Below are 13,170 nucleotides of genomic sequence, written 5' to 3'. Positions count from 1 at the left end.
TTCACTCAGTCCTTCGTTTTGATTTATAGAGGCTCAGTCACTTCTGGCTGGCAGCTCTCTCCTGTTCTGGTCTGTAAGATAGGGTATAATCTCAAGTACCCATCTCATCAGGTGAACGCGAGGGTGAAGTGAAATCGTGAAATATTTAAGCCGCGGAATCTGCCGATCTCCAGGCTGGGACTCGCTTTCCCCGAGCATTTTACTGAAGGTCGGCCTCAGTCTTTTGGAAGATGAGGATTGTGTGTTAATTTAGCAAGATGAAGCTAGCAAGGCCTGTGGGATGAGAAGCCAGAACACCAGGGACATGGGCTACCCTCTTTAAGTGGTAGCAGCCAGGTGCAGGGCAAATGGAGCAGGCTTCTGAGTTTTCCTGGTGCAACTCCGTGGGGTGCAGGTGGTGAAGTTGGGGTAGAAGAGCAGCTGCAAGCAGTGAGAAGGTGGCTAATGGGCAAGACCAAGCAGGTGGTCAGTCTTATCTAAGCCATAGCCACCTGGGCAGAGTCCTCTACCTACCTGATGGGAAATGGGGGGAGGGGTGGCCCTTCACAAGTTCAGTGCCCTTGAACTTCTGCTGCTTGCTCAGTGCCCTTGAACTTCACTACTTGCTAGAGAGCTTAGTACCCCAGCTCCAACCACCTATACAAAAAACGAGAATCTCTTCCAGGTTGAAGCATACGCCCCCTCACACATACACATACATATGTCAAAGCTTTCATGCGTTTCTCTGTGTGTGTGTGTGTGTGTGTGTGTGTGTGTGTGTGTGTGTGTGTGTGTGTGCTGTACTAGGGCTTGAACTCTAGATTCTCAGTTGTTTTTTTCACAGCTGGCACTCTACCACTTGAGCCACACCTCCATTTCTGGCTTTTTGGTAGTTAAGTGGAGAAAAAAGTTTCCTGGATTTGTCTGTCCAGGCTGGTTCCAAACTGCAATCTTCAGATCTCAGCCTTTTGAGTAGCTCCTTATATGCTTTTCTTTGAGTGGAGGGGGGCGGGGGAGAGGGGAGGCAAGTACTGGGTTTGAACTAAGAGCCTCCACCTGCTACACAGGTGCTCTATTGCTTGAGCCATGCCCCCCAGCCCTCACTATCTCCTCTAGAGCCAGCGCCCTCTACTCTCAGATCATCTGAGGAAAAGACACGCTACCTGGACTTGTATCTTCACTAAGCTACATAGTGGCTGTGTGAACTTGGGCATGTCCTTTCACCTCTCTGGGCATCAGTTTTCCTGTGTATACTTATTGAGGTATTTTGAGGATCAAATGGGTCAGTATATACATATGATCTGGCACATAGGAAAAGCTTGGTAGAATTTGCTTCCAAAGCAATGTATGACTCCCCCCAACACCCATTTGCATCCCATGCTAGACATAAAGATAATTACTTAGAAAGCACTTTTCCTATGGGGCTGGGAATGTGGCTTAGTGGTAGAGAGCTTGCCTAGCATGCACAAAGCCCTGGGTTCCATTCCTCAGTACCACATAAACAGAAAAGGTTGGAAGTAGCGCTGTGGCTCAAGTGGTAGCGTGCTAGCCTGGAGCAAAAGGAAGCTCAGGGATGGTGCTTAGGCCCTGAGTTCAAGCTCCAGGCCTGGCAAAAAAACAAAAACAAAAGCAAAGCAGTTTTCCTACATTTTCTGTTCTTGCTCTCTATTTACAAGGAAAGGAGCAGAGAGAGGGGGCCCACTTCCAAGTAGTCACACAGTGACCCACTTGTATTCCAAAACCCAAAAGACCTCTTTCATCTTCATCTGTTCCTCCCTGAACGTTATAGGTGACTAGGAAAAGGGTTTCAGGGTAAAGATAGTATATACATTTCTCACATACCACTCCATGACATTTTTGAGAAACGGAGACACAGCAGGGAGATCTCTGGGAGGCCTCTTGTTGTATCCCAGTGGGCTCTTTCGTGGACCCTTGCTAGGCACCAGGACTAAGGTGAGAATCCCAGAAGCCATCTTAGGCAAGCCACCTGGAGCCACACCACTGTGGCCTTCGAAATGTGATTGACTACACACTTTCTGGCTCCACAGCCTGCTCCTGTGGAAGCCAGCCTGGAACAGTGAGACAAAGCCGAACAGCTCTGGTATTTGTGTCAAGGGCTCCTTGACCTCTCTGTCCTGGGGTGGTCTGATGGATCCAGAGTCCTCTCCCAAGTTATCTACCTCCCCCCCCACACAAGCAGAATACATGTCAGAGCCTCCCAGCTCCCTTTCCCTTCCTCTATAGCCTCTCTGGTTCCTGCTCTAGAGCTACTCGCTGCAATATGCACTCTATCAAGTTGCCCTACCCCCACTCCCACTGGAAATCTCCCAGGGCTCCTCATGTCTTTGGGACAGAATCCTAAATCCATAGTGAGGCCTGCCACTGGTCACCTAGGAACCTGCATGGACTATAGCTTTCCTTTATTGCCTGCCAGCTCTCACTCATAGGGATCATCTAGTTTGTAATTATCCAGCAATAAGCAAGTCCAAGTGCCTGGCACTAATACTTTCAAAACAATAAATGGCTGAATGAGTAAACCAAGACTTCCTCTGATAGCATGGCTCCTGGAGTTACATCCCAGCTACCTCTCCATCCTCCCGCTTCCAAGACTTAATTCCTCAGCCAAGCTCACCAGAGCACTAACACTCTAGCCACATTCATTTATTTATTCTTTTATTCATATGACAGGTATTAAAGGACTTTATTATACACTATCCTAGGATAGGCTTTCCTACCCCCACCTTCAATCTAGTGATCCAGCAGGGAACAATTTTCTCTCCTTAGGATATTGCCTCTATTTATTTTTCTTTGAGACTTCTGAAAGCTTTATTAAAGTCAGACAGCAAGGACAGATCAGGTATTTTCTATCTCTGATGATCAGTGGGAAGCCACGGAAGCATGCTGGACTGTATCCTTAATGACCTTCTCTGACCAGTTACTGGTGTCTGGCCTCCGAGGTTTCATTTTGTAGGGCTCCATTTCCTCCTCCACTGCTTTCTCTCACCAATTGCATGATATCCTTGATATGGAGCAGGTAAGTCTCCTCAGCATTCAGTGCCTTTTTCTTTTTTCTTTTTTTTTCCAGTTCTGGGGCTTGAAGTCAGGGCCTGGGCACTGTCCCTGAGCTTCTTTTGCTCAAGCCTAGCACTCTACCCCTTGAGCCACAATGCCACTTCTGGCTTTTTTTTTTTTTTGCTGGTCATGGGGCCTGAACTCAGGGCCTAGGTTGTCTCTCAGCTCTCCAGCTCCACCATTTGAGCCACAGCGCCACTTCTGGCTTTTTTCTTTTTGCTTATGTGGTGCTGAGGAATCGAACCCAGGGCCTCATGCATGCAAAGCAAGCACTCTACCACTGAGCTACCTTCCTAGCCCAACTTCTGGCTTTTTCTGTTTATATGATACTGAGGAATTGAACCCAGAGCTTCATGCATGCTAGACAAGCACTCTACCACTAAGCCAGCCCCAGTCCCTTTTTCAACTTCTCATGTTTTTTCTCTTCATCATCACTGTTGGAACTGCTCTTACAGTGTTGCTGCTGCTCCTTCTTCTTCCTCTTCTTCCTCTTCTTCCTCTTCTTCTTCTTCTTCTTCTTCTTCTTCTTCTTCTTCTTCTTCTTCTTCTTCTTCTTCTTCTTCCTCCTCCTCCTCCTCCTCCTCCTTCTCCTCCTCCTCCTCCTCCTCCTCCTCCTCCTCCTCCTCCTCCTCCTCCTCCTCCTTCCTCCTCCTCCTCCTCCTCCTCCTCCTTCTTACTCCTCCTCTTCCTCCTCCTCCTCCTCCTTCTCTTTAGTTTTTCTTGGTGTGTCTCCACGAGTGTCTGTGGTTTCTTTACCGATTCTTCTCCTCCAGTCTCATCACTTATCACACACACTACTTGGAATTAGCAGTCTCCTTTCCAGCTTATCCAGTGTAATAGGAATACTTGAAAAAAGTGACAGCATTTGTATCCCTATTAGCCTTCTTTCCAATAAGATTCCCTAGATGTGTGTGTGTGGTTGTGAATCTTCACATCCTCCTCCTACTTGAAGCAGGCCACCGCCAGCTCCTGCCCCTAGATGACAGCCCTGTGCCTCCAGTACTCTACGTATTGTTCTGTCTGGGTTAAGAGCAACTCAGCTGAAGGAACATCTAGGTGCTCTTGGCCGTCATATGTTTCCAGGATGCTTTGTGTCTGCTGTTCTTTGAAGTCGTCTGTTTTTACTTTGAAGGACTTATATAACAGTTCTAGTTTTGTAGGATCTGCCTGCCGATGCACTTCTGAGTCCTTGTCATAGGCCTCCCAGGCAAACAACTGAGCCATTGAAATGTCTGAGCCATTGAAATGGTATCTTCTATGTATCTGATGAAGTTATTTCCTGCGTAACTCACTTCATCTGGATTCTTCCCTGCATTGGTGTAAGGATTTTCTCTTATCGTTCTAGTTTTTTGATCATAGTAGGCAAAATTTGGATCTAAATTTCTCAAATATTTTGCAATATCTTTCCTCAGGTTCCAGACTATGTCTCTTAAAGTCAAAATTCTGCCCAGGCATGTGGATATTGTCTGCGTATTTATCTTCATCCTCATCTTCACTGTTGTGATCTTTTTCCATCTGAGGATTTGGTTCCCACTGCTATTTTGGAGAATAAGCCTGTCTATTTTTTTTTTTTTTTTGCCAGTCCTGGGGCTTGCACTCAGAGTATGGTCACTGTTCCTGAGCTTCTTTTGCTCAAGGCTAGCACTCTACCACTTGAGCCACAGTGCTACTTCTGGCCTTTTCTGTTTATATGATACTGAGGAATTGAACCCATAGCTTCATGCATGCTAGGCAAGCCCTCTACCACTGAGCCACATTCCTAGCCTCCACTAATTTTCCTGAAGCTAATTCCTTATGTAGTTTTTGGGCTTTCAACATTCATTTTGCCAGGTCAACTTTGACATGTTCTCCCACAATTTTCATGTGTTCCTCTGGATTGTGGTCATTCCAGCGACCTCTTTTCCTGTCATAGTCAAACATCAGCTGAGGCTAGACATGTTCGTCTGGGGCTGTGTTAATACTAGTAAACTTGCCTAGGTCTCTCAAAGCAGTCCTTCTTACGTATCAGGGCCCCCCAGTTCTGGCAGGTGCCTTTTCGGTACTTGGTGGCTATGGAATTGTCTTTTTTTTTTAATTTTATTTTATTTACGAACATACTGTACAGAGGGGTTACAATTACATGGGCAGGATAATGCATACATTTCTTACCAAGCATTGCAGCCTCCTGGAATTGTCTTTTACATCCATCTTGTGCCCTTTTCCAGATGAACTGAGCTGCTTTTGTTCTTCTAGTTGCAGCCTCTGATGTTTTGAGGTGGATCTTTTTGATGGATTGATGTATCATGGGTACTGAAGAAATATACTGAGGGATGTGTGAGTTGATATCTTTTCCTTCTTCATTCACTTCTACAGAAGCATTATCCAGTTTCTGTTGTTCTAGCTCCTTCTTTCAGTCATGGGTCTTGAACTCTGGGCCTGGGTGCTGTTCCTGAGCTCTTCAGCTCAAAGTGAGCACTCTACCACTTGAGCCATCACAGTGCCACTTCTGGTTTTCTGGTGATTTAATTGGAGATAAGAGTCTCACAATTTCCTTCCCAGGCTGGCTTTGAACTATGATCCTCAGAACCTAGCCTCCTAAGTAGCTAGGATTACAGGCATGAGCCACCGGTGCCCAGCTCCCGTCATTGGTCATCTTCTTTGGTTCCTCTAAACTCAGTTCTTTGGACCTAGGGGTGTGGCATTAACTGTATCCACAGCTGCCCATAACATGGTGAACTGGCTTCCTCTGTATTAAAATAGTAGAAAGTGTCAAGTGTGGTGGCATACCTGCAATCCTGGTCCTCAGGAGGCTGGCACAGGAGGCTTGAGGGTTTCACACCAGTCTGGGGCTACATACTGAGTCTGAGGCCAGCTTGACCTACATAGTGAGACCCCAGTGCCACCTCAGCTATCTGCAGAACCATCCAATGGCAGATAAGTAAGCCAAGCCACTGAGGTTTACTTCTGGGTTCCCTGCCTTCTCCCAGCAGCCACTGCATTAGCTTCTGATTGAGTGATGCCTGTGCCCTAAAGAGCACTTGGCTCTCACACTCTTTTACTCTTTTGGAAGGTTTGAGCTGTTTGTTTCCCTCATTAACTCTTAGTGGTGAGGAGAATCCTTTGTATCTTTGCTGTCATCTTTTATGTCTTTCCTTTCTGGCTGCTAAGTGGGAACATAGCATCTTCAATAATTGGTGTTGGGAAAACTGGGCATCCACAATGTAGAAAATGAAAAGTAGATTCCTGTTTGTCACTCTGCACAAAGGGGATCAATGTCAGATCTAAAACTTTGAAATTACTGCAAGAGGCAGTAGGAGAAACACTAGAACTCATAGGCATAGGCAGAAACTTTTTGAAGAGTCCTAGGGGTACAGCAGATACGAGAGAGGACTTGCCTCCATTCTTAACAAACTCCTATATATTCTCCAAAACCCAACTCCAGTGTACCATTCTCTGAGAAGCCCTTCCCAAGACATCTTCATCCCTTGCGCTGTATAGAATGTATCCAAGTAGTGGAAGTACCTCACTCTTAAAGCTTGTGTGGCCCATCCAGGTAACCTGGATGTGTGGATTGGGGGACAGAAATTTGAAAAGAGGAATAAGGACAGATGTGTCTAAAGGCAATGAGTCAGCCCAGCTATGATTCCACCTTCTGCCTCCTCCCTCAGGCTTCTTTTCCAGCAACTCTCCAGTTCTGTGGATGACATGACTGCCAGACACACCTTTTATTTGCACAGAAATGACTGAGGTTGGGGGGGGGAGGAGAAGAACAGGTCATAGACCTGAACTGAGGGGCAGCACAAGGTGGAGCACCTGAGGAGGAGACATGGGGGTTGGGGTATGGAGCCGGAGCATATCTGAGTATCAAGTCCTGAGTTAACCAAAGGCAGAGCCCAATGCATCTAGGCCACTGGAGGAGGGTGTTCCCCTCACAGCAGTCAAGGCAGCATCTGCAGCAGGCAAATAGCAGAAAGCCTGCTTTATGTACATCTTGGACCAACATTTGAAAGTTCTTTCTGCTATCTGACCCCCCCAGGACACATCAGCACTTCTCTCCCAATTCTGGGTCTGTTCTCTTGGATTTTCAGAAGATAGGTGGTTCTTCCTGCCTCCTTAGTCTTGTTCAAGGTCGTGGTCCTTGTAAGCAAGGTCACTGGTCCAGAAAGGGCAGCACCACAGGGCTGGCAGCAGCCTTACAGCAGGGTGATCTCACTGGGGGGCAGCGTGAGCCTCTTCTCCCGGGCACTGAGCAGGTTCTCCACATGCACAGCCACCACTCGACACAGCTCCAGACCCTGCCAGAGACACAGTGAGAATCTAGACTATCTAAACCTTGTTTAGCATTCACACTGGGGTGGTACGTGCAAGATGTCCTTCATGCAGGGATCCTCAGTGTGGGAGAAGGAATGTTGGGCTCTAGGCCACGGTAAGCACAGGACTGCTACTGCCTCTGCTGCTTGTGAATTGTGTGGTCAAGACCAGTGACTTCACTTTTCTGAGTGTCAGTGGCCTCATAGGTAGGGGCTGAGTTTACATGCCTAGCAGAGCTGTGTAAAGACTGAATGAGATTCTATTGTGCATAGATCCTGTAGATTTTAGAAACAGTCCATGAGACAAGGGGAGTGGCCCAGTATACACAAAGCTCTGAGTTTGATCCCTAGTACCCCCTCCATTAGTCTGATCCATAAAAGGCAACTGGTCTAACGATGTGTTGCCATGGTGTCCACCTCAGGGTTCCCACTTGGAACAGGGTGGGCATTGTGGGAAATCAAGTTTTGAGTCTGGTTCTTTGACTAAGGCCAGTTTCAGGGATTTCCCCCAGAGATTTCCCAGGTAACTGAAGCTACTCCTATAGGGGCAATATGATGACAGCATCACTGCAGTGTCAGGCCTCATCCCAAGAGCTGCCTTCAACCCTTAAAGTTGTCCCTAAGAGGTAGCACTGCTACCCCATCCTGGAATTGAAAAGGGCTGAGGCCCAGGGTCAGCTCTGGCCCAGCTGGCCAGAGCCCCACCACTCCCAGCTGGTATGGGGTAGAGTTCACACCTCCATGGAGAGAGGTGGCCCAAGGCCACAATCTGAAATACCCAAGGAGCCATCCCTGTTAACTAAAAAGTATATATGAGGTGGGGTCCGTTACAGTAGAGATGGTTTTGAAAATTTAAGGACCGGATTGGGGGAGGAGGGACAAGGAAAGAGCACAGACTCAGCCACATGTAGAGACCATTCAGGAGAGAAGGCATCAGGAAAAGAGCCAAAGAATGGGCATTGTGGCAGGTACAGGGGTATGGATCAAAGGGAGAGAACAGAGAGTTGTGTTCTGGGGAAGAGGACAGGTCTGGAGCCTGAGGCTGCCAGGAGAAATGATTAACTCATAGTAGATATGGGTTGACATGTAATGGGAAGAACAACTGGAGAGCCTGGGCCCAAGTCAGTGTTGCCAGGGGTAGGGATGGTACAGTGGAAGTCTCTTCTCTACCAGGTGGAATTGGTCCTGTCACAGAGGGCAGGGTACTGTGCCCAGGTCCCTGCAGGGGAGGTAGAGACTGGAAAGGGCAGATATATTGGTTTTAACCTTCTCTCACTCTTAATCTTGTCTATCCAGGGGGGTAAAAACTTCATTCCTACTGGTCCATCAGAAGCCGTGAGAGTTGGACAGGAATCTAGTGCCAAGCCCCCCCCTCACCATCCCTTTTTAAGGACAGCCACAGTTGAGGAGGCACAAGACAGGTTGGCATCATTTTCCCTTCTGTCCCATGGAAATCCATTTGCTTTAACTGCAATCCTAGGCCCCATGCCTCCCTCCAGGTCAACATCCTCAAACCTCCCATACCCTGCCTGCTCACATCAACCTAAAAAGAAAGTCCCACATTCCACATTCTTAGCTTAACATTCAACTCTAAGGCCTGTACCTCCCTGATTGTGTCCTCCCCTGCTCCCCAGCCCCATCAAATGTCTTTGTTTTGCAACCTGGGCTCTTTCCCACAGTCTCACTGTCAAGCAGCTTTCCTTGGAGGAGCCAGGATGACTTGCAGTTCTGTCCCCAGCATTGGATGCTCCCTGGACCACAGCCAGGCCCAGAGAAAAGCCCAGTGCATGAATGAGGAACCTAGGGTCTAAGGAATAAATCTGGCCAGTGACACAGAGCCCACCTGCTCCAGCTGCAGCTGCATAGTACGCTGGGTCGCCACATCGCCCAGCGCAATCTCTACATAAGGGTAGCTAGAGTTGGCTGTGGGCCTTTGGGTCCTTGTAGACTGTATCTCCTTCAAGGGGAAATTTACCATCAGCTCCTGGAAGTGGAAGAAGAAAGGCCAGACATATTGGAGGATAGGGATTATCTCCAACACATCAGTTCCTACCCTGTAATCAGATCAGGAGAAGGCAGAAGGCCTTAGTTCAAATCCCAGTTTCTCAAGCAAGTCACTCAACCTCTCTGGACCTATTTCCTCACCTGTGTATTCAACAAATACTGATGATGCATCTACAGTGTGCCAGACATCACTCAGAATTCGTGGGATATAGGAGTATAATGGATGATGCTAGTGCCCTGTCACATCATGCTGCTTCTGTACCTCCTTTTCATGGAGCAAGCAGACTCCATGCAGGAAAAGCAAGAGCAATGGAGAGTTAGTGTAACAGGAAGAAGCCTTGACTACTGACTGGTGGGGAGTGGTGGGTTACTGAGGAGAGATGAACTATACAAAGGGTGTGTTAGAAGCTGTCTCCAGCTGCCCCAGGGGGACTGACCTTCAGTCATGTGCCTGGAAATTCTCATCTGTGTCCCCTTCCCTGTTCCACCTTCTTTAGTGTCCCCTTAGTCACCTATAAATAAGCTACCAGCCCTGGAATCCTTATCTCAGCTTCTTTTTTTCTGCCTGTCTTGGGGCTTGAACTCTGGGCCTGAGAGCTGTCCCTGAATTTCTTTTGCTCAAGGTAGCACTCTAGAGGCTGGGAAGGTGGTTCAGTGGTAGAGTGCTTGCCCCTCATGCATGAGGCCGTGGGTTTGATTCCTCAGCACCACATAAACAGAAAAGGCCAGAAGTGGCACTGTTACTCAAGTGGTAGAGTGCTAGCCTTGAGCTGAAGAGCTCAGGGACAGCACCCAGGCCTAGAGTTCAAGACCCATGACTGAAAAAAGAAAAAAAGAAAAAGAAAAAAAAAAGGTAACATTTACCACTTGAGCCACAGTACCACTTCTGTTTTTTTCTGAGTAGTTTATTGGAGATAAGAGGCTCACAAACTTTCCTGCCTGGGCTGGTTTTGAACTTTGATCCTTAAATCTCAGCCTCCTGAGTAGCTAGGAGTATAGACATGAGACACTGGTGCCTAGCATCAGCTTTTACTTCTGGGAGCAAAAGCTAAGAAAGGAGTTTCAAGTCCTATTTGTAATGGGTTGTGTTGTGGCCCTCCAAATTCCAATGTGAAATTACAGTACCTTGAGCATGACTATATTTAGGTGTAGGACCTTTAAAGAGGTGATCAAGAGGCTAGGGGTGAGAGAGTATGTTTACCTTGCACTCACAAGACAGTTTGATTCCCAGCACCACACACACACACACACACACACACACACACTAAAGTAAAAAGAGAGAAAGAGAGATGATTCGGTTAAAATAACACTGTTGTGGTGGGCCTTAATCCAGTATGGCAGGTGTCCCTAATAAAAGGGAGGTTGGTCCCTAGTAAAAGGGACTATAGGAATATTCACACACAGAAGAAAGACCAGGAGGACACCATGAGAAGCGGCCATCTATAAGCCAAAGAGAGGCCAGCTAGGCACCCACCTTGACCTTGGGCTTTCAGCCTCTTGAACCGTGGGAAATATATTTACCTTAGGTGAGTTGCCCAAACTGTAGCATTTGGTTCCACAGCTTGAGCAGACTAACACTGTCTGCAGGCTTGGCATGTCTCTTACCTCACCTGCCACCTTCTCCTCTTCCCTACAGGGCAGGAGAAGAGACTTGCCAGAGATCACATATGTGCTAAGTGTTCAGTCTGGGCCTCCACAGGTGCCTCTACCCCAGGAAGAAGTGGAAGACTACAGGATAGAGGGGACAAGGGACCTGTAGGCAGGGCCAGGCTAAGGACACTCACATGAGTCTCAGTGCTGAGAAAGTTGAGGCCATTATGGTTGACGGCGAGAATGCAGGGGGCTGGCACAGCGATGTTGCTGCAGCTCTGGACAAAGAAGAAGGAAGAGCCGAACATAGGAAAGGCACTGAGGAGCCCTGCAGTAAGGAAAGGGTGTTACCATGAGACACACAAGAAGACAGAAGAGATCCTCTCCCTTCCCCTCCCACCTCTCTGGCCTCTCCACTTCCCACCTACAGCTCCTGCTTCTAGCTCTCCACCCAAAGTCATCCCCAACCCACGTGAGTTTTTTTAGGAACATGGTAGGTAAGTAGGCAGCTCAGCCAGCACCAAAAAGAAAAAGATGCCTCCAACCCTTTCCTCCAAGACCCCTAAGTAGAGCCCTCCCCACAACCATGTCCCCAAACTCTCCATACCCAACTCTCACCCAAGAACTGGGCACGGGCCTGATGGGGACTGAGCGCCTGTGCCTGCTGCCGGTGCTGGCTGACCAGGTTAAGCCAGGCTGCGCCAGCCGTCGTATGATAGAGTTGTGCTGGGATATATTCTTGGACCTCCCGCCTGTATGGGGAGGAACAAGGGGCCTGAGCACCCAACTCTGCATCCTCACTGCAGCAGGTAAAGCGCAAAGCAGATGTCATAGCTACACCTGTCAGGAACTCTTGCAGGAGACAAGTACCCGCAAAAAAAAGAAGAAAAAAGAAAGAACTCAAAAAAAAAAAAAAAAGAAAAAGAAAAGAAAAGAAGTAAAAACTCAATGATTATTTTAAATCCAGGATTAGAATTATACCTTTAGGAGATTCCTGTTCTTCTTGTTTACAGTTATGCCATAAAAAGAGCTTTACATAGCCAGGCTCCAATGGCTCACACTTGTAATCCTAGCTACTCAGGAGGCAGAGATCTGAGGGATATGATATGTGGGATTAGCGGACGGACTGCATGAGTACATCTGTAGCTTTAGCTTTCCCCTGTCAAGTCAAGTGGGAAAGGGCTTTGCAAAATGTTCCCCAGCATCAGACTTCTTACATAGAATGCAGTTTTTTTTTCCCCTCAAACACTACTTATATTAACATGGCATGGCTTTGTTATTTCTTTTTTTAAATGAATCAATAAATCTTAGTTTTCTTCCTCCTCCTCCTCCTCCTCCTTCTTCTTTTGGTCAGTGGTGGGTCTTGAACTCTGGGACTGGGCACTGTCCCTGAGCTCTTCAGCTCAAGGCTAGTGCTCTACCTCTTGAGCCATAGCACCAGTTCCAGTTTTCTGGTGGTTAATTGGAGATAAGAGTCTCATGGACGTTTCTGCCCGTGCTGGCTTTGAACCATGTTCCTCAGATCTCAGCCTCCTGAATAGCTAGGATTATAGGCATGAGCCACCAGGTTCTGGCTTTTATTTTATTTTATTTTTTTTGGGTCTGGTCGTGGGGCCTGAACTCTGGGCCTGGGTGCTGTCCCTCAGCTCTTCAGCTCAAGGCTAGCGCTCTAGCACTTGAGCCACAGTGCCACTTCTGGCTTTTTTCTTTTTTCTTATGTGGTGGTGAGGAATCAAACTCAGAGCCTCAGGCATGCAAGGCAAGCGCTCTACCACTGAGCCACCTTCCCAGCCCTTATTTTATTTTTTGAGGTGGTGTGTTCTCACTATATATTTCAGGCTGGCCTTGAACTCTTTGGGCTCAGGTAGCTGAGGTTCTAGGTGTGTACCACCATACTAAGTTTAACTTTATGATTTTACTTTCTCTTAGTTTTAATATTCAAATGCATCAATATGCATACTGTACATAAACACAAACAATTTGAGGTCCTATTTTTATTCTTTTGTTTGTGCTAGTACTGGGGCTTGAATTCATAGTCTTGCACTCTTGCTTCCTTGCTGGGCTTTTTTTGCTCAAGGCTGGCGCTCTACCACTTGAACCACAGCTCCATGTCTTTTTTTAATGTGTGTGTGATGACATTGAGATTATTATATTTGCTCTTTACTTTTTTCTTTTCTCCTTTCTTCCTTCTTTTCATCCTTTTTTGTTGCAGTGCTAAGGATGGAACACAGGGTCT

The 13,170-nt window shown here is 47.3% G+C and overlaps 1 protein-coding gene and 1 pseudogene across 1 annotated transcript in view; both read right to left on the bottom strand.

Annotated features, from left to right (window-relative positions):
• Positions 1 to 318: 318 nt before the first annotated feature.
• On the bottom strand, positions 319 to 5,760 carry LOC138830525 (pre-mRNA-splicing factor SLU7-like; annotated as a pseudogene).
• Positions 5,761 to 6,770: 1,010 nt separating this feature from the next.
• The window catches only part of Myo15a (myosin XVA), a 52,593-nt gene continuing 46,193 nt past the window's right edge, over positions 6,771 to 13,170 (bottom strand). Inside the window, exons 61-64 of the mRNA XM_070026785.1 lie at positions 11,553 to 11,686; positions 11,129 to 11,262; positions 9,184 to 9,324; positions 6,771 to 7,325 (exon numbers count right to left, since the gene is read on the bottom strand). Of these exons, the coding sequence (XP_069882886.1) occupies positions 7,224 to 7,325; positions 9,184 to 9,324; positions 11,129 to 11,262; positions 11,553 to 11,686 (511 nt within the window). The 3' untranslated portion in view covers positions 6,771 to 7,223. The remainder of the gene's footprint in view (positions 7,326 to 9,183; positions 9,325 to 11,128; positions 11,263 to 11,552; positions 11,687 to 13,170) is intronic.

Source organism: Dipodomys merriami, unplaced genomic scaffold, assembly GCF_024711535.1.
Source record: "Dipodomys merriami isolate MVZ:Mamm:240054 unplaced genomic scaffold, mDipMer1.0.p SCAF_19, whole genome shotgun sequence".
NCBI lineage: Eukaryota > Metazoa > Chordata > Mammalia > Rodentia > Heteromyidae > Dipodomys > Dipodomys merriami.
The sequence above is the reverse complement of the archived record's forward strand: the minus strand, read 5'-3'. Positions and strand labels throughout refer to the sequence as shown.